This window comes from Monodelphis domestica, chromosome 2 (assembly GCF_027887165.1).
Source record: "Monodelphis domestica isolate mMonDom1 chromosome 2, mMonDom1.pri, whole genome shotgun sequence".
In the NCBI taxonomy this organism is placed as follows: domain Eukaryota; kingdom Metazoa; phylum Chordata; class Mammalia; order Didelphimorphia; family Didelphidae; genus Monodelphis; species Monodelphis domestica.
In genome coordinates this window covers 532,395,634-532,416,266 of record NC_077228.1, presented here as the reverse complement: position 1 = coordinate 532,416,266, position 20,633 = coordinate 532,395,634, and the positions used below count along the sequence as shown (strand labels likewise).

The following is a 20,633-nucleotide window of genomic DNA, read 5'->3' as shown; positions in this document are numbered from 1 at the left end:
CCTCTTCCATCACTTACCGTGCCGGGCGGCTCCCCTTCTTTCTGCAGCGCCCCCGAGGCCTCGGCCGAGGCTCGAGAGCAGCAGACACGGCACACACGGTGGGTTTTGTACTTTTATTAACTCAACAGCAGAGAGGCGCTTTGTACAAAAATAAATATGTCCATTTCTCACCAGGTTAGAATACATTGCAAGGTAGGTCAAACTCGATGCATAAATTAACAGTGATTTCCTTGAAATGAAAACAAATCGTAAAAACAACCCTGAAACATCCCTAACTGGACTGAAGTAGAAAACTCATTTCGCTTACATTTAGTGAAGGAAGTCCCGTGCCTGGACGGTGAGCAGAGCAAGCTCATTTCTACCCATCTTCTGAGCATCTTCCGTGTACCTGGGCAGAGGCAGCGTGGTGTGGAGGAAGGAGAGGGCTGGGCTTGGCGTCCGAGGGCCGAGTCTCAGATCCAAGGCCTCCCGTGCGAGTCCCGAATGGGACACTGAGCCAGTCCCGGGACCTCTCTGATCCTGTTGCTTTATCTGCAAAACGTGAGGGTGGGCTGGACTCATGGTCCATCCCCGGAGGTCCCTGGTAGCCCAGGTCGGAGGATTTCCGAGAGCTGCATGAGAAGTTTTTCCATAAAAACACCCTGGGACAAACAGCAAGGAAGACGACAGAGTACAAAATAGAAATGAAGAGTGAGTCTGAGCTCCCGAGTCGAGCGTCCCCCAGGAGAGCATCCGCACATAAGCTGTAAGCTGGAGGGGGGTGGGTTGTTCCAAACAAAACAGAAAGACAGACATGAGCAGATGAGAGGCCGAACAGTCCAAGGGCAGAGTGGTCTTTCTCCAATGTCTGCTAGAAGGCTTTTCAGGTACAAGTGAGTTCGCTTGTTTTCAAGAGTGGAAATAGTGTCTGATGAGCCGAGTGACTCATTGCTGAAGAACCACCTTTGTTCTCTAATTTGCTTGTCATCTGTTACAAAAGGGGAGATGGGGGAATCAAGCTGCAGACTTCCTTGGTGAGGACATGCCTAGAATAAGAGGCTAGAGGTAGGGGGACACTCACAGGAAGGAGTGAAGCCGTTTGGTCAAAGATTTCCAATCTTAACTTACCGGTGTTTACTGTGAGCTCTAAATCTGCAAGCAGAAAACCAACCAACCTTCCCCAGAAGGGTCGTGAGCAGTGGCAGTCTCTGGGTGCCACGGATGGTGGCGGCTTCTCCACGAAGTTGACAGGAGAAAGGGCCTTTCGGATCAACTTTACTCTTGGAAGTGATTGCAAAACTCAGCCTCAACAAAAGCAAGCACAAAATGCCCTCTTAGATAGAATACAACTGTCTTTATTTAAGTTCTCTTTTTTCCTCCACACTGGCAAAAGTTCCGAGGGAGCTTAAAGTTTTGTAAACATTTTAACTATCCCTCTTCCCCCCTTTAAGAATTTACAAAGCAAAGGAGATCAGGAGCCCGATTGTGGATGGTGTCTCCTGTCTCACCATGCCATTGGATCCAAAAACTATATACACGTTTGCAGCAGTCTCTGAAGTTAACTGTACATGTTCAGGAGGGGGCCGGGACAAGAGGGGTGGTGTTCTCAAAGGAGAAAAACAAAATAAACCAAATAAAATCATTCAAAGCCAAACTGCTCTCAGAGCAACTCCAGGCTCTTCTTCAGGCAATGATGGCGGGGAGAAGAGAAGAGAGGAGAGGAGAGGAGAGGAGAAGGTGCCTTCTTCCCACAGAGCCACATCAGTGGCTGCAGCACTTTCTCCCACAGGCACACTCCGACCGTTCCCAAAACGTGGAAGGAGAAAGGAGAGGTCAGAAACTAAGTGCAATTGGCAATTTCAAGGGGTAGGGCTTGTTCTGGGGGAAAGGAAAGGGGGTCGTTTAACTCTTGGCAGAAGCAAAGCGAATCCAAGGGTTCCTTTACCAAGTGATGCTGATCACACCTGGAGCTGGAGCGAAGGACCATATGGGAACCACAGCCAATCGAGCTCTCCTCCGCCTGCCCCACCCCTCCTTCCCGCCCCTCAGTGGTCTCCAGGAAGAAAAGTACTGTAGATGGTCAAGTTAGGATAAAATGCCAGTCCAGAATCTTTAACACACCCTTTCCAGGGCAGGGTTGCAAGCAGACAGACACACACACTGTCATGAATAACCAGCTACGGTTCCGGGTTTGTGTATTCAGGAGCCAAGGTTCATCCCCACCCAAAATGAAATTCGACAAATACATACATCTGGTAAAGATCCTAGTTGCCTCTTAAACGAGACAAATTCTCAGCAGAAGGGCCCAAAACAAACTGGTCCTATTCCTCTGAAGTAAAAATATTTATGGGAAAAATCAGTTTTTAATAAGAAAGAAAATTTAAGGAAAAAAGTCCCTCTCCCAGATCATAGGTTCCTTTGTCCAAGAAGGAAGGAGTGTGCCAGAGGGAGAATTTGGCGGACTTTGACGTCACTGCCTGATGAAGATAGAATTGAACTTTCCTTCCAAAAGGATGCTCAGAAAAGGCAGGCCAGGGGTGTGCAACTTCAAACCAATCCAAGCTAATCCCCCCATCCGAGCCCTTAAGCTTTATCGATGCTGCTCCTAGACTGAGGGGGAGGGGGCACCATTTGGCTCTGCCCTGAAGGAGCACGAAGTCACAATCCATGGGGTGTGTTGTTATTGACCGACATCTGTTAACCATAAACTCTCTCCATGATTGCACAAGTTAGATCCCCCCTTGCCCCAGCCAAAAAAGAGAGATGGGGAAGGGAGGCTGCTGTTGGCAGATCCCAACGGACTTTCCAGGAAAAGCAGACGGAGTCACAGCCTGGTGAATACCTGCTGTCTGTGGTTATCCTTGTTGGGGAAGAATCCCAGCTACCACCCACCCAATAGACAGAGTTCAGTCCACTTGTCTATTGTCCGAGAGGCTCGCCAACAAGGACCACTCAGAGTCCTGGACAGAAAAGGTTAGAAGAGAAAGCCTGAGATGATGGGTTCTGTGATGGTTGGTTGCAAGGTGACAGAGAGTAAATGGTAAAGGGTGATGTCCAAAGGTGGAGAATCCATGGTTAACAGACATAGGAAGTGGCCAGCCGGTGTGCAGGTGCTCAGTAGTCGTCCAAAGTCTCTATTTCTCCCATATTCAGTCGCTCTGATGATGCATTTACTGAAAAACCTGCAGTGAGACACAATCAGCGATCAGCGTCTGAACCAAAACAAGAGTGTCTTTCCACTTTCTATCAGTACAAAAATGACCCAAGTCTGCATTTAAGGAAAGATCAAGAGGTTGTCCCGATTCAGTCTGTGTGTGCTCGTGCGAACTGGCCTCGGGTCATCCCTTGGCAGGCACGTACAAGAATCACAGCCCCTAGAAACACTGCTGTAGGAATGGAAAGGGGCCTGCTAATCAGTCCATAAACATTAAGCACCTACTACATGCCAGTCATTACGCTAAACAAGCGAGTCTAAGGCTCTCTAAAACCGCACAAAATAATGTGGTGGGGAGCGGAAGTTGCTTTTGGTAGCTTCCTATTAAGGGACTGCGGATAGGGGGCTGGGGCTACTCCCTCTGATCCTGACTTTTCCCCCCTTCCTGTTTTTGCTGCTGCTCTTTGGTAAGCTGACATTGGAATGAAAGCCCACAACAGAATGTGTGCATGAATAAAATAATATAAAAAATAAGGTGTGTCCACACACAATCACTGCGTCACTAGGCTTAGCTTAATAATGGGGCACAGATGGACAGTCAAAAGATTAAGGGGAATTAACCATGGTGTCTAAACAAAAAGCAATGACAAAGTAAATTTTTTGAAAAAGACATCTTTAAGGATATGTAGGCCTGGAAAAGAGGATGGGGGTCATCGTGAGGTGGTGCCAGGAGGCTGCTGGGTAAACCTTCTATGGAAGATTGATGGAGAAGACATAGACAAGAATTTTCCACCGGATGAAAAGGCCTGGATAATTTGGGGTCTGCACCAATGGAAACATCATGGCGCTCACGGATTCCTTAGAATAACCCAAAGAAATCCTTTCCTCGTGCACACACTGCTTAAAATGCCAACCATCACGTAGTGCTCATCCTCACCATTCTAGCAGCCACCTTTCTTTTTGACACTCAATCCAAGTGAAGACTTGGATTGAAGACTCTTAAAACCAATGTCAGGTAGCTTTTCAAAGGAAGCTCAATAGCATCTGAAGGAGAAAAGACAGGAGACCCCAAGCCAAGGCAATCTGTTCTAGGAGAGACAAGAGATCTGGAGTCTGAACAGCCCAGAAGCTGGGCTCAGGGGCTGATTGTAGTATTACACACATCCTTCTGTGACCGCAGTCTGAGGAATCAAAGCCCTCATCTACAAAGTGAAGGGCTGGGCTAAAGATCCCCAAGATCTCTTCCACTCTCAAGTCTGTGAACCTATCCAGAACCGCCAAGCTCATTTCTGGCTCATGTCTAAAACTACCATTCACAATTTGAAATAGATGCGTGTGAAGAGCACAGATAAATATAAATGTGGCTTACACAAACAGTTCACGTCTATTCGCTCAAACAATGTCATGGTAGATAGGGGAACAAGACGCCAGGATTCTCCTTTCTGGGAGAGAATGATCACTAGGCCTCTGACAGGACGGACCTTTTCTCTTCCAATGGGATGACGGAAAGACTGCAGTGTATATTAATAAGTTTCTTCCTTTCAATCAGTTTAGTGGCCAGATAAGGAGTAGAACGCAAAGACTAAACAGACTGTGAAAAATGAAATCTTACTTTCCCCTGGGAAGAAATCTGTATATGCATGCACGTATATATGTATATTCTAACAGAACAGGAATGCACTAGACTAATGCCACATGAAATTCTGCAGAAATCAAAGCATATTCAAAAATCTCAGTCTCAAATACTTCCGAGTTTGTGTGACGACCCTGGCCAAGTCACTTAACCCAACTGACTAACCTTTATCACTCTTCTTCCTTGAAGGAATACGTAGTATCAATTCTAAGATCAAAGGTACGGTTTTTAAAAAAGCATATTCAAACTACCTAAATTCTGGTTCTAAAAAATCATATATTCCATGATAACACACATATACATAGGTTATATCCCAAATGGGATGAGATGTATAAGGGCAACCAAAGTGGGGCCAGAAAACAGGGGTGACAGGTGGGTACCCTGAGTGCCGCGGTCCTGCTAGAATGCTCATAACCCCATGAAAGAGTTCTGGGAAGACAGGTAAAAGTTTCCCAGGTTGAGAAGGGGTGAGAGTGCCATATTCTGTACTACTGGGGAGAGGATTTCCTCAGTTCAAGTCTAGGAATAAAAACATTGTCTCCCAGAATTCAACAGCCATGTCTCAGTCAAGCAGGGTGATTCATGGTGATGTCAGAGTCCAGCCAGCCTGCGGACAAAGAGGTTCGCCAAAAAGCTGGCCATCCAATAGTACTTGTTTTCTAGTCTCTGCCACTCACAAAACTGTTTTTAAAGCAAGCCAGAGAAGGAGTGAGACGAATGAGAAAGTTGATAGGAATATCTACACCAATGAAATTCCCTTTCTTTTGAATGAGAAATACAATAAATACGCAGCACAGAGAACATGGCTTTTAAAGCTATAGCAAATCTATAGAACCTGATTTCATACACATGTAAATTTGTTCCCAACAGTAAAAGAAGCAGGATTCAGGTCTGCTTGTTTCCTCCACTGTTACATACTGCCTTTTAGGGAACTCTTTCTCACTCATTTTCACTCTCCTCCCCCCCCCCCCCAGATCTCTCCTTTTCCCTGTCTACCTCCGGTGCACCCCCTCCCCCCCAATAAAAGCTGGAAGAATCAATGGATGATGCTGGGAACACCAAGTTTTCATTTCTGAAACTCCCCCCTGGTGACTATTTTATAAAAAAAAATTCCAGCCGCCAACTCCAGGCGGAGGAGCAGGCCTGGGCCACCTTTTTAGGGAGGTTTCCTGGCTTACAGGCTATTCATTTTTCTTACAGCTCATCACAAAGCTCAGGTAAGGACTCTGAGTTTTTTAAATTTTTTTAATTAAAAAAAAAAAAATAAAGTTCCACAACAATCTCAATGAGAAATGGAAGAAAAGCAGAGGCAGGCCCTACGGCCAAAGACGCTCAGAGAACGGCCAGGCCCCAGGGAGCCAAGGCCCTCTTCAATGGATCCCAGCACAGGTTTGATGACGATTTATGACTGAGAGATGACAGGGTCCTATGGAAGAGACTCAGGGATTGGCCCCAGGCCCACAGTCAGAAGTGGGTCCGAACCCGAGGCATTTCTGACCGAGGTCAGCTAGGAATGAGTAATGTACAAGAACAAGCAAGCTGGCTTAAAAGAAGTTCAAAAGTAAAAGCTTACTTCAGTTTTCCTGTCTACACTGGACCTTCTTTGCACTCTCTCTCCTCTGAGCCTGCCCCTACTCTGGTTCAGGCCCTCATCACTCACCGTGGACCCCTGCAAAAGGCACATCGGATTGGGTCACCTCCTACTCATGAACTCCAATGGCTCCCTGGGAGATCAATAGCCCCAGTGCCCCCTAAGCCCCAAGAAAAGACACTTCAAACCCACTCGGGGGAAATCACTCATCTCCCCGAGGCTCCTCCCAGTCTGAACACCCCCCTCCCCCCCTCCTCTTCAACTTGGCAAAATAATGAGCATCTTCTGAGCTGACCTGCCTCAAAGACCTTCTTTTTACCTCCTGTCTCCAGGCTGCCCCCCAACAAACCCTGCTGCTACATCTGGCCTCTTTTCTTCCCCTCTTCATCCAGGACATTACAGCTTCTTTCACTGACACATTCAGACTTTCTCAAGCACCGACAGTGTTGCAGACACTGCATTAGCAGCTAATGCCCTGCTGGAAGCAACTCCACCACGCACAAGCCTCAGCGGCCCTGCCAACTACTGTGTCTCCCTCTCGTTGCCAGTTCGGTACCACCCTGGGGCCAACCTTGGGTTTCTCCCCCTTCCTTCTCAGCCCCTCTATACTCTCTGGCTTCCGAGAACCCGTCCCCACTGCACCAACTTTCCAAACACAAGAGGCCCAATTCTGCATCTTTACGGGTCTTCTCTGGGGTCAATGAGCCGGCATCTTTTTGGTTCTTTTGCGGGAAATGTGGCGATGGGGCCCACAGGAGGAGCATGACACTCACTCTGGGAAGATAAAGCAGTGTACAAAGCTGTGCATTTACTTGTACAGATTCCCAATGGCCACAGTCTACAAAGGCCACCGTGCTGGCTCATTGTGGTATGCTGAAAATGCCAACTGGGCAGAGGGGCCTTCTTACTCACCTAATAAACTGGGGTCTGCTCGGACCATCTTCTGCTTCTTCTTCTTCTTCCCGCTCTGCACAGCCTCAAAGTTTGATTGCTGGTTGTTGCTCTGGTTTGTCTGAAACACTGAGTGAAGTGTGCTATGGTTCACGGCCCACACAGAGTCCTGGAAAAGAACATGCCCAGGGTCATGATGTGGGTCAGCATCCCACATGGTCACCTTCTCCCTGAGTCTGGGGCAGGCTCGGCCAAGTGCTAGGTCGCCAAGAGCTGTGATCGGCCTCCAGAGAAAAGCAGAGTGTGGGGGAGGGACCCCAACTTTGGAGGCTTACCCAATGCCTCTTAGCCAGAGGTAGAGCTTGGCTTCCTGCACCCGCATCCCCCACCTTCCAAGCCCTGCTCTACCTGGGATAACTTTCAATCTGGTCCAGAACTCTGGAGTGAATGGCCAATCCCCCACCCCGACAAAGCTCTCTGCTTCTAGAAGATGGAGATCACATCTTGGGGTCCCTTTGTATAGCTCAGTGCTGACTAGTGAGGGAGATGACGATTATAACAAACAGAATGAAAGCCGGGTCTGCACAGCACTTACTACAGGCCAGGCACTGGGCTAAGTACTTTACATTTACTCTCTCACTGGATCTTCACAACAACTTTGGGAGGAAAGGGCTCTTATTATTCCCATTTACAGATGAGGAAGCTGAGGCAAACACAGGTGAAGGTTATCACACAGTTACTAAGTGTCTGAGGCTGGCTTTGGGCTGAGGGCTTTCTCATCCTGGTTCTCTATTCATTAAGCCATCCAGCTGTCCCTGTAGAGCAAGCTTTCAATATAATCTGCCATCTGGTGAAAAAGAGAGAGGGAACAGCTGATTCCCAGGAACCAAGAAAAGTCTGAGTTGCTCCAAACTGCCCAAAAGTACATCATTCTGCCTGACCTGGTAAGATTCCATATTCTTGTGAAGAGGAAAATATATTTTCAGTAAAATCCCCCCTAAAACCCATTCCTCACACTGTTACATGAACAACTTTTCTCACAGAGGTTGGGTCATATTACTCCTTTGCAAAATAGTCAAAAGGCTTCCTAGCAATTCAATTCAACACACTGAAAACTCATTCCTGCTCTCCAGGAGTTCCCATTGTCCTGGATTCCACAGTATGTACACAGACAAGTAAAGCTGGAAGTCATACAAGGTGATGGGCAGGGGGATCAGGAAAGGCCTTCTGGGTTCATCTGAAATAAATCTGGGAAGGTAGGTGGGAGCTAGATTATGGGAGACTTTAAAGGTCCCTTTAAGGAATCTTATAGTAGAGGACCCTGAAGAAATATTAATTTAGTGGCTCCATAGACAATGGATTAGAGAGGAGAAACTGTATGTGAAGACTGGATTTAGCTATCTCCTGATGGTAACAATGAAGGTACTTAGCTCTTCCTTTATAGTGAAGCTAGAATTGTAATCCACAATCTATTTTTAGATTTTAATCCCAAAAGGTGGTAACTCAGTATTTGAAGTAGATCTACCCATTTTAACTACAAAAAGGTGTTAAGTAACTACAAAAGGTGAACTAACCAAAAATGGTGTTAAATAACCACAAAAGGTATAACTAACCACAAAAAGGTGTGACCACCCATTTCATGCATTGAGTGGGAGGTTTGTGACCCACGTGTGAATGAGTGGGCAGTCCTGGAAAGGAGTGTCTGCCATGGAATGGTAGACATGAAATTTAGGGGAGATGACACAAGAGAAAAAGGTCTTTAAATAGAGGAAACAAAGACTGAAGTGGACAGTGAGTCCAGGCTTGTAGTGAAGGATCAGTCACTTGGAGCTGGAGGGAAGACAGACACTTGGACTTGACTGTGGAACTGGACCCCTGGAGGAGCTTGTGCACGCTACAGACTGCTTTCCTTTTAGACGGTCAGCATTGGTGAGTGAAAGGCTCATTTATTCACCCTGCCTTTCTGGAGGTGTGAACCTCCAAGAAAGACCCATCCTCTTGAGACTCTTTTCCCTGATTAGTGTGTGTCTGTGTGTCTCTGTCTCTCCTTAACTCTTCCTCTATTGTAAATACCATACTACCATAAATTCCATTTTACTTTATTAATTCATTTTGGGATTTAGAAATTAAATCCCTGGTAACCACCAAATTAATATATTTGAGTCCAAACACAATTAAATTTAACATGTGGGAGCAGAGAAAAACTCACAAACTACTCTTATCAGTCTGGGTGGGAGGTGTGTGAGAGAGATGATGGAGAGGCAGAACCAAGATGACTTGTGAAATGATTTGACTCTGGGGGAAAGGCTGGTGGAGGAACCCAAAGTCAAGAAAGAGGCTGCCAAAGCAATGATACTGGCCCCCTGCTGCCTTTCCATTCTTTGTTCATATAACCTTGCTCCCTCTAAGCCCTCTCAAGCCAGCTCTCAGCCCTCTGGGCACTCCCTTTTCTAGGTCTCTTATCTGTACTATGTACCCTGACTAGAACATTCTGAAAGACCATCCCAAACCTGACAACCAACTCATTCTCTCTCCAAGTAAGACCTGTTCTGTTTAGCCTTACTATACCTTAGCCACAAAAGAGCCTGACTGATCAGGGTATCCCTACAAGGATATGAGTGAGTCACGTACCGGCTGCTGCTGCTGCCGCTGCTGGTTCGCTTTCTGTTTGGCACGGCGCTCAAGAAACTGCTTGGCAAACTCCTTGGCCTCTGAGGTGTCTCCTAAGTAGGCCCTAATGTAATCATGTACTTCATAAGGAGATTCCACTTCCTTCAGGAAAGAAACAAATGTGGGAACTGCAACACAAAGAGGAAAAGTGACCAATAATGAGACAAATGCTCATAGGTGAGAGGGAGAATGAATGCAAATATGGGCTTGGAGAAAATCCCTGATAATACCCAAAAGGCACTCTGTGTCATTCTCATACCATTTAAAAGGGTCTGAATGAGCATCATGTCAAAGGAAGGAAATCCTAGCTATACTCTAATGTGAAACCTGGGTCCTTGGTCACTTGGAGGAACACTGGGTCAGTCAGTGCTGGTCATGGGTTTCAGGCTCCTCTGTGGATTGTCTACTATCTTAGCTGTTAATGTTTTAGTTACGAAGATATACTCTGCTCTCCCTGCAACTAGCACAGGCTGCTGCTGCTTTCTCTGAAGGAGGTCTTCCCCCACTTCCCACCTCCCACCTCCGCCCCTGAACCTCTTACCGTCTAGGTTGTTGGCTGTATTCAGCGCATGAAGCATCTGCTCACACCACTGAGTGAATCCATCCTGGGCCTTTGTGACTCCCTGGAAAAGTTTCAGAAGCTTCTCTTCTTCCTCTACCTTCTTGTTCTGTCTGCTTGAAACCCCCATAGACTTACTAGAGCAGAGCCAAGAGAATCCGGATGTTACACTCCCAGAAACACTCAGAGGCTAACCACACAGTGAATACAGCACACTGGCTGGCTTGTGCAGAACCCTGTGCGCTAGTGCCATCAGTGTGGGTACCCAGAGGAAGGCCTTCTCACAAACAGCAGGCCCCAAGGCCTGAATTCAGAGGCAACCGTCTAAGGCCCATTAAAGTCTAGCTAACTATGAGCATATTCAGAGTTCACAAGTGGAAAAACAATAGAATTCCAATCAGTTCTTCACCCAGACATTTTATCTGATATAAGTGAATACAACTGGCAAATGGAATCACTTAATTTATATCCAAGTTGGAGAGAGGTCATAGGATTCAAAGATATACTAATGAAAGAAAAACAAGTGGGGCATGACACCAATGCTAAGCCATTACAAAGACCAGTGCTGGGCAAAAGTGCACACAGACTATTCATCCTGGACAAAGCGACAGTTAGGGTACTAACTACTTTCAAAGGTGAAACAGGATGGATGGAGAAAGAGACAGAAAGAAAAACAAACAGACTCTCTCTGTCTGTCTCTCTCCCCCCTATAGTCAAGATCTGAATTTAAAAGTTCAAACTGAGCCTCAGACACTAGCAATGTAACCTTGGGCAAGCCACTTCACCTGTATTTTGCCTCAGTTTCTCATCTGTAAAATGGAGACATACTGGAGAAGTAAATGACAAATCACTCCAGTGTCCCTGGCAAGAAAACCCCATGGACACATTCCATGAGGTCAGAGAGTGTTGCACATAACCGAAAAACAACCATAGAAACAAACTTCTTAATAAGAGAAATTGGTATTGAAGAACCTTGAACATTCTAAGACTCACTGGAGAAGATCTTCCTTGTGGGAAGTACCTTGAGGCCACTGCCTGACCCTAAGACTGGCTGGGTCAGAGGAGGTAAAAAGGTCCAGTGTTGTTTACTTGCATTTCTAAAACTATTGTTAGCTGCACTGTTTAAAAATTCTGCAAGGGTTGAATTTGTAAGTAATTGTTTGAAACCCCAAATAAACTAGTAAGCCTGTGACTATTGTTAAAAATTATAAAGGCATTCTTCAAGTTCGAATTGCACCATGATGTGCTGGAGATTTCTAATCACTTGAAAACTAGAAAGGAGAGCAAAGCTCTGATGCACCCACCGTACTGTGGTGAAGAGCTATATGTAGCAGTTGCCACTCAAGAATCTTCCCTGAAATTCACCCCTAAGGTTCTTTTTTTTTTTTAAGGCAAATTATATTCCCATAAAGAACATATGACTTCAGAGTTTGGACCACCAAGAGATAACCAAGGTGGCCACTTACTTCTAAGGTCTGCAAAGCAAGAATCTCAATGAGGACGATGCCCTGGGAAGGAAACAAAGTGGCTTACATGCCACCACCTACTTGAGGCTGGTGTTGCTCTTGTTCTTGCTGGAGTTCCTGGGTCCCATTTCTTTCACAGCATCATCCCAGAATCCCATGTTAGAGTTTTTGGTGTCGGCATTGCTCCAGATACTACTGACGAGATCTGAGGCCCACTGGCTGGGGGGGCTAGTGTTCAGAGAGCCCCAGACAGAATTGCCGATGCTGGTGTGCAGGTTGGAGTGCTAGGAAGAAACAAGAACAGACTATGTCTGGCAACATGATAAGGAAAGAGAGAAGCCCAGAAGGAAGAGACAATGGAAAGAGCACTGAAAGGCCTTATGAGAGGGAGTGCGGAGGCTAGGGGACTCACCGGGGGGTTTCGGACTCGGTTGGGCTGCTGGTGCTGCTGCTGCTGCTGCTGCTGTTGCTGTTGCTGCTGCTGCTGCTGCTGCATCTGCCGGGCCTCCTCCTGCTGGATTTCTAGCAGTGATTTGGCTGTACCTGCCGGTTTACTGATATTGCCCCAACCAGACAGTTTCTGTTGCTGTTGTTGCTGCTGCTGCTGTTGCTGGAGGGCTTTCATCAATTCCCGCTGCTGTCGCCTTTGCTGTTACAAAAAGAAACAGGATTCCTTGGGAAATCTGGTTTCTAAGAGACATACCAAATCCCCCTCCACTTCAAAATGGAAGATAACTTTATTTTTGAAACCCTTACCTTCTGTCTTGGAATAATACCGTGTATTGGTTTCAAGGCAGAAGAGTGGCAAGGGCTAGGCAATGTCCAAGGTGACACAACTAGGAGGTGCCAGAGGCCAGATTTGAATCCAGGACCTCCCCTCTTTAGGTCTGGCTGTCTAGCCACTGAGCCATCTAGCTGCCTCCAAAGATAATTTTATTTATTGGAAACAGTGAAACGGTCAAGAAGGAAGATGGAACAAATATGGACATGCCCACTGAAGGACTCAAGTCCCAACTTCAACAACTACTGTTAAATAGTTCTCGTTTTTGTCACAATTTAGGCATGTTTGTTACAGGTGGGAAAAGCTGGCAAACTTGAAAGTAGGAGGAGCAGGAAGCAACTTAGTAGAGGATAACAAAGGAGACAGTGACACTGCTTGGCTTTAGCAGCACATCCCAACTCCAGGCAGGTATCAGGAAGCAATTCCCTAAGTTGTCAAAACACAGTCCTAGAAGAAGGCTGTCCCCATTTCACGCTCACTGTGAATAATGTCTCCTTCTTCTGACATTTTATCAGCAACAGAGTTTGCTCAAATGAAGAGTGGGCCTTAAAGCTTTAATCGGTTCTGTCTAATCTGGAATCAGAATTTGGGAACCTAAAGAGTCAAAAAGTCCAAGCTAAGATTCCGCTGGAACATCCTCTGAAGTGACTGTCCAATCTCTGCTCTCCTTCTGGACATGTCTCATCATAAGGATTGAAACCTGGCATCAATTCTAAACTTGCCTCTTTGCCATCTCTCCCCATTAATCCCAGCTATAGCCTATAGGATCAGGCAAAGCAAGTGTAATCTCTTTCCGCAAGACAGTTTCAAATACTTGAAAGTGGCCATAAATGAACTCCCAAAGTCTTCTCTTTTGCAGGCTTAAATAATGCCAGTTCCTTCAAGTGATGTTTGAAAAAATGGAATCCAGGTCCTTCCAAGTTCTCATTGTTTATTAAAGTCCTTCTTAAAATTTGGCACCCACCACTGAAAACATCACTCCAGGTGTGGGCTGCCTGGGGCAGACAACCATATTCTCCGCCCTCATTCCTGGAAGTTGGGCCATTCTTCATCTCAGCCCTAGATCACACCTGTTTTGGGACACCACTGTTGACTCACACTGAGAAGTCTAACTCCACCCCCCCCAGCCCTCCCGCAGCTACGTCCTCTTCACTCTATGTGAAGTTGTTTCTGTCCCCATTGAATCCATCTTATGCAATCAATAACCATATGAAAAACTCTCCAATCACTACAAGCTCTAGAAACTCACATTTCAACAAATCTAAAATTCTACTCATTCCACCAGATTGGCAAAGATGACAAACTAGGAAACTGAAAATTGTTGGAGGGGCTATGGGAGGATGGGTTGTGAGTTACATCTAATTGATTGGACTATGCATACCTAATAGAGCTGGTGAGACTCTGCAAAGGGAAAGACCTGGCATGAACAAAATTTTTTATAGAAACCCTTTTTTTCAACCCTCACCTTCCATATTGGAATTGATACTATATATTGGTTCTAAGGCAGAAGAACAGTAAGGGCTGGGCAATGGGGGTTAAGTGACTTGCCCAAGATTAACCAGCTGGGAAGTGTCTGAGGCCAGATTAGAACCTAGGACCTCCCATCTCTAGGCCTGGCTCTCCGACCACTGAGCCGCCCAGCTACCCCCTAGAAGCACTTTTTGTTGTAACAAATAACCAAAAACAAAGGGAACTTCCCTGAACTAGGAAACAGCTGAACAGTGACTGAAAACATCTATCTTCAAGTAATGTTACCTATACTCTAGTCTCTACCTCCATCACTGAATAATTACTCAAGAGTCCAACCATTCAACTGGAGATACAAAGAAAGGCAAATGACAAATAGCCCCTGCTCTCAGGGAGCTCACATTCTAATGGGAGAAACAACATGTAAAGAGCCAGGTACAAACAAGAGAAACACAGGATAAATTAAGAGGCAATGGCAGAGGAAGGCTGCTAAGACAAAGGAAGGCTAGTGAAGGCTTCAGGTAGAAGTTGGATTTTAGATGAGACTCAAAGGAAGCAGGAGGGAGAGTGTTCCAGGTATGTGAAAAAGCTTGGAGGTGGGAGAGGAAAGTCAAGGACAAGAAACAGAAAAGACTGCAGGTCCCTGGATGGCAGAGTGCATGAAAGGGAACAAGGTACTAGAAAGGTAAAGAGGGAAGAAAGTTTTGAAAGGCTTTGAAAGATTTTCTTTGATTGTGAGGCAAAAGGGAACATCTAGAATTGACTGAACTGGGAGGGGGGTAGGGTACGGTGCTGCAGGGTCAGATTTGAGGAAGGTCACTTGGCAGCTGAATGGGGAGTGGATGAGAGCGGACAGAGAGTGGACCCAAGGAGATTGCCTAACAGACTGTGAGAAGAGGTCAGGTGGGAAGTGATATGGACTGGCGCCAAGGTGATGGTTAGCATATACTTTATGAAAATATAGATAAAGATAAAGTCTATCTACAGTACTCATCTCCCCATTTAGTAACCTTATCAAAAACAATACAGGTTAGTTTGGCCTGACTTGTTCCCTCCTCTCTTGGGGGTCCTTATCTCACCTAGGCTGGAAGGGCAGCAGCCACTCACAAGATGGATCCCACTAACCTTCAGCAGGGCACAGAAGCTTTGATTTACTGTTTCCAACCTGGGTCTGGTTACCTCTCCCTAGGCAGCACAGATCTCCCCTTCCCCAGAACACCCTAGTAAAGTTCTAATGCCTCAAAAAGGATAATAATGAAGAAAACCAAAGACAAACAGCTATACTGTTGTCCCCTAACCAGCCTAGGATTAGGATTGCACAGAAATATTGCCAGAACCCCATGAAAGACCAAAGTGGAGAAGAGTCAGGGTAGAGAGATAACAAAGAGCTCACGTGGCTAAGTCCCAGAGCAGAAATGAGGGCCAAGAGTGCCAGCAACCAAAGAAGACAGTCAGATCACTGCCCAGGACAGGGCTCACCTGAAGGTTCCTAAGGATACAGGAAAAAGTGCACAGCAAAAAGCTGGCCTATAATCTACCTCTCACCCAGGGAGCCCATTCCCAACCCCAAGCACAAGTAGTCTGGACCTGAACTATAACAGTAGATAAAAGTCAGACCAGTGCCTGCTGAGCCCTTGCCCAAGCCATAGCAGGAGAAAGGACAAGGATCTTGCAAGAGGTACACCAGCATAATCAATAGCATTTTGTTGGAGCCTGTCACAAGGTACAAAGTCAACTCTGGGTTCAGGAGCTGTAAGGAGACAGAGAAGGCACCAAAGCCTCTTGAATTGAGCTACTTGAAAACTCAGCCATAATCCAAGACTTCCTATAGAAGGTGGGGCCCAGTCTTGGGCTCTTTATACAAGTCCAAGCAGAGTCTGACCATACCCTCCAAGAGGAGAGGAAGAACAGAATTTGACCCAAACACAAAACCCCAATCCAGAAACTGAGGGTGGAGATATGAGTAACATAAGACAACGTCCAATACAATGAAGAAATACCTTGGACTGAGAGAAGTCCAAGAGGTAAATTCAGAAGAAAACACTAACTCCACAAGTCCAAATAGATGTTCACAGAAAAGAAGATCCTGTCCACAAGGACTACAAGAGTACCTGGAAGAAATGAAACAAGAAATACAAAATGTAATGTTAAAGAAAACAAAAGTTAGGAAGAAGAGCATGACAAGGAGAATTAATAGCCTAGAAGGGATGGTGGTAAATCTTACTCATTTCCTGAAAATGAGAATGAGCCAAATGGATAGTAACGTATCCAACAAAAACTAAAAACAATGAAAAGAAGAAGAAAATATAAAGTATCTACTATCAAAAACAGTACGAAGCAATGATGTTCGTGATTCTAAACAACTTCTAATTTTTATTTGTGGGATGAATGACAATTTCAAAGTCACAGAAGACCTTGCTGCACTGCAAAGCATCAAAGGAACAACTACAGATCTGGAGCTGGACTGGGCTAAATTAGCCAGTGTGACAACTGATGGTGCTCCTAGCATGATGGGGTCAAGAAAGGAGTAACTGCTTGCATTAACCAAGAGATGGACAAACATAACCATTCTCATCCAATAGCCATACACTGCCTCATTCACCAACAAGCACTGCTATGTAGTAAATCAATGAAGTGGGACTCATGAAAATTGTGGTATCTTGTGTTAAACTTCATTAGAGCTAATGCACTAAACCGCATTTCAGGAATTTCTGTCTGAGCTAAATGTTGCCTATGAAGAAGTTCTATACCACACAGAAGTTTGTTGGCTGTGTCAAGGGAGAGTTTTGAGACATTTCTATGATTTACTTCCACAGATTACAGCTTTTATGCTTTCAAAAAACAAAGAAGTACCAGAGCTCAATGATGCAGAATGGAAATGGCACCTCGCCTTTCTGACAGATGTAATAGAGCTACTCAACAGTTTCAATGTGCAACTTTGAAAGCTCATCTGTGAGATGCAATCACATATGAAAGCATTTGAAGTAAAATTAGGCCTCCTTATCAAACAAGTGAAGGAGGAAAAATGTCTGCCATCTCCCCTTAACTCAAAATCTGTTAGCGGAAAAACCCTTACATTCCCCAAAGAAACATGTGTGGATTCACTGGAAAAGTTGCAAAAGGAGTTCCAATTCAGATTTAAAGAGCTTTTTCTCCATGAACAGGACATACAGCTTTTCTGTAACCCATTTTCTATTGACATTGAAAATGTGGATACAATTTACCAAATGGAACTGGCTGAACTGCAGAATTGTGACTCTCTGAAAGACGCATTCAAGTAAAGCAGCTTGCCTACTTCCTATTCATCTCTCCCCTCTGAGACATATCCTAATCTGAGGAACCATGCACTCAAAATGGCAACCATCTTTGGCAGCACTTATGTCTTTGAACAGACTTTTTCCAGAATGAAACATCTGAAATCTTCAACCAGATCTAGACTAACTGATGTACACTTGCATCACTTGTTACAGCTAGCAGTGACAAATATGAACCAGACATTGACCATCTCATTAGTCAAAAGCAGGCCCATAGTTACCACTGAAATACTGGTCAGTTTGCTGATTTAAACTTATTTGTTCTTCATTTTAAATATTGTATTTGTTCCCATTTTTTTTTACTTTAAAATAAAATATGTGCAGTATGCATAGGGATTTGTTCATAGTTGTTTTTTTTTTAATAGTCCGGTCCTCCAACGGTCTAAGGGACAGTGAAGTGGCCCCCTGTGTATAAAGTTTGGGGATCCCCTGGAGTAGACCTTTAGAAAAGATAGACATGATATGCCTCCAGAGATAACTAAATGGGAAGAAGTTTACATATTTATCAAATAAACATAGTATCTTTTTAATGACTGACCATGCTTTAAGGCATAAAAAATTCATGCAGAAGCAGAAAAATTAAATATTACAAGGCAATAAAAATTATGTTCAATAAGGGACTTTTAAAGACAGGACAAAGATAGAAGATTAAATATCTTAAAATACTGATGGGTCAAAAAGCAAATTATAGAAACAAAAGAAAATAACAAGATAACCATAAAATGAAATGCTAGGGATGTAGCTAAAGAAGTCTTTTCAGGAAATACCCATTTATCATCAATAAGAAAGATCAGTGAATTGCAAATATAACAAAAAAAAATTCCCCCAAATCAAAAAAATCCAAAATAAAACAAAACAAACAAAAGGAAAACAAAACAAAACAAAAAACTACCCATCAAATTAGATTAAAAAGATGAAAAGGAAAAACATTTTAAATGAAAATTAAAACTAGAAGTTTTTTGTAAAGAAAATGAGTAAAAGAAATATTTAATTTGATGAAAGAGAAAAGAAATTATTATAACAGAATAGACAACTTAGATGAAATTAATATTTACAAAAATATAAAATGCTCAGGTGAACAGAACAAGAAATCAATTATAAAGATAATATACTAACACAAACTCTAAGAGGGAATGTTCACTTTATCTCCTCTACTGCACAAAAAGTTCCCATGTCTACCAGTAGTTTTTCTACCTCCTGGTTTATGAAATTATCACAATGCAAGCCCAAAGTTCTTAGCTTTTGTGGCTCTAGAATATGTCTCGATAATTCAAGGGCCCTTTCACTATATCATGTCTCTCTGCCAAGCATGGAATTTGGTTCCTTTTTCTGCTCTGGTGACTGTGATATATAGGCTGATGACAAAGTCACTACTACTTCCATTGATCTTCACCCACATACTATGTTTCTCTCATGTACATACATTCTTAATCTGGAACACTACTCAGAATATATCAGTGTCTTTCAATTGTAATGGTTTTTAGACACAATAAGGGAAAAGGCAGCTAGCCAAGCCTGGAGGTCCTGGGTTCAAATCTGGTCTCAGACACTTCCCAGCTGGGTGACCCTGAGCAAGTCACTTAACCCCCACTGCTTAGTCCACACCAATATTATGCCTTGTTTGATAAAGGATGAATGGTTTGCAAAAACTGAGAGATGCAAAGGAAGGAGTGATTGATATGAGCATGTGACTAAGGGTCCCATGGGAGCCTGAGGCTTGAGATCTGGGAAAGATTCACTTCATCAGATCTCTCCTGGAGGGACCTGAGGTTGAGGCTTGGAAAGGCCAATACTCACTATTGATTCTAAAATGGAAGTTAAGAGTTTAAAATTTAAAAAAAAAATATATATATATATAGGAAAGTAAAAGCTAAAAAGACTAAAACACAATTCTTAAAACAATAGAACCCTCACACACACACACACACACACACACACACACTCACGCACATACGCACACACGCACACAGAGTTTTATTGTTTCTAATTACAAATTCTACAACAAAACAAAAATCTCTCAATAGTACGGTGCTATGTTCTGGGGTCATATCATCTCTAGGGTACTTGTACCTCTCATGCAACCTTCACTCCCCCAGGGCTACAGTCGAGAGAGGACTGGGTTTTGAGGAGCTGGTTCAAATGTTAGGCCATCCACATGGAAAGAAAACTAGCACTTGAGTCCAAAGAGCCAGGTCTTCATCCCACCCCAATACTCCCTCCCTCCCTTACTTGAACTGCCATTTCCTTCTCTGCAAAATGAGAGAACCTGCCTTGATGGCCTTGAGTCTCCTCCAAATCTAGAACTAGAATAACATGAAGTGTTATTCTAGAAGCAGGACTTCAGATAAAGATCAGCCATTTCACTGAGAAAAACAATGTTTTTTAAGTCATGTTTCTCCTCATGATCCCATTTGAGGTTTTCTTGACTAAGATACTGAAGTGGTTTGTCATTTCCTTCTCCAGCCCATTTGACAGATGAGAAACTGAGGCAATAATGGGACTAAGTGAATTGCCCAGGATCACAAAGCTAGTATCTGAGGGCCAGATTTCAAATCAAGAAGAAGTCTTCCTGACTCCAGTACTGGCATTCTATCCCCCATGCCACCAGCTGTCCTAAGAAAAACAATGTCCGTCACAAAAATGTCAATGCTAATACATTCAGTTTTGCTCCTTGTGGTCTCTAATAAGAGGCAGGCATGGTAGAGCCAAGAGACAATAGAATGTGATAGTATGCTGTTAGGATGGAAGCTCCACTGCTGCTGAGCCAAAAGCCTGACATGTAGGAAACACTTTTTCATTGGCAGGAGATGGCTTTGGCTTCAGAAGACCCTGAATAAGGTTGTTGGAACTCTCAGTGATCTAGGATAGTGTTAAGCCATGTCACAGGTGGGGTGGCAGGAGTCTCCACATACAGAAATTCCACTCCTTATCCCTATAAATAAGGTTCATATTCAGTGGGTATACGCCCATCTTTGACTGCATTTCTCCCTTCATGGTTTGTCCACAGGACTCCAAGACAGGACTTGATCTGAAATGATTCCTCCCCCTCAATCCATGTCTCCAAGGAAACTCACAGTGAGTGCCCTGTCAGCCTTCCCTTTCTGGAGGGGAGCAACTGACTAGAGCTT

The 20,633-nt window shown here is 44.4% G+C and overlaps 1 protein-coding gene across 8 annotated transcripts in view; it reads right to left on the bottom strand.

The window, feature by feature from the left end:
- Nucleotides 1-99: 99 nt before the first annotated feature.
- Nucleotides 100-20,633, bottom strand: part of GIGYF2 (GRB10 interacting GYF protein 2) — a 151,733-nt gene continuing 131,199 nt past the window's right edge. For all 8 annotated transcript variants that reach the window (XM_056819966.1, XM_056819965.1, XM_056819970.1 and 5 more), the window contains 6 exons: nucleotides 12,356-12,592; nucleotides 12,025-12,227; nucleotides 10,460-10,614; nucleotides 9,880-10,046; nucleotides 7,270-7,417; nucleotides 100-3,161 (listed from right to left, as the gene is read on the bottom strand). In XM_056819966.1, the coding sequence (XP_056675944.1) occupies nucleotides 3,094-3,161; nucleotides 7,270-7,417; nucleotides 9,880-10,046; nucleotides 10,460-10,614; nucleotides 12,025-12,227; nucleotides 12,356-12,592 (978 nt within the window). In that variant the 3' untranslated portion in view covers nucleotides 100-3,093. The remainder of the gene's footprint in view (nucleotides 3,162-7,269; nucleotides 7,418-9,879; nucleotides 10,047-10,459; nucleotides 10,615-12,024; nucleotides 12,228-12,355; nucleotides 12,593-20,633) is intronic.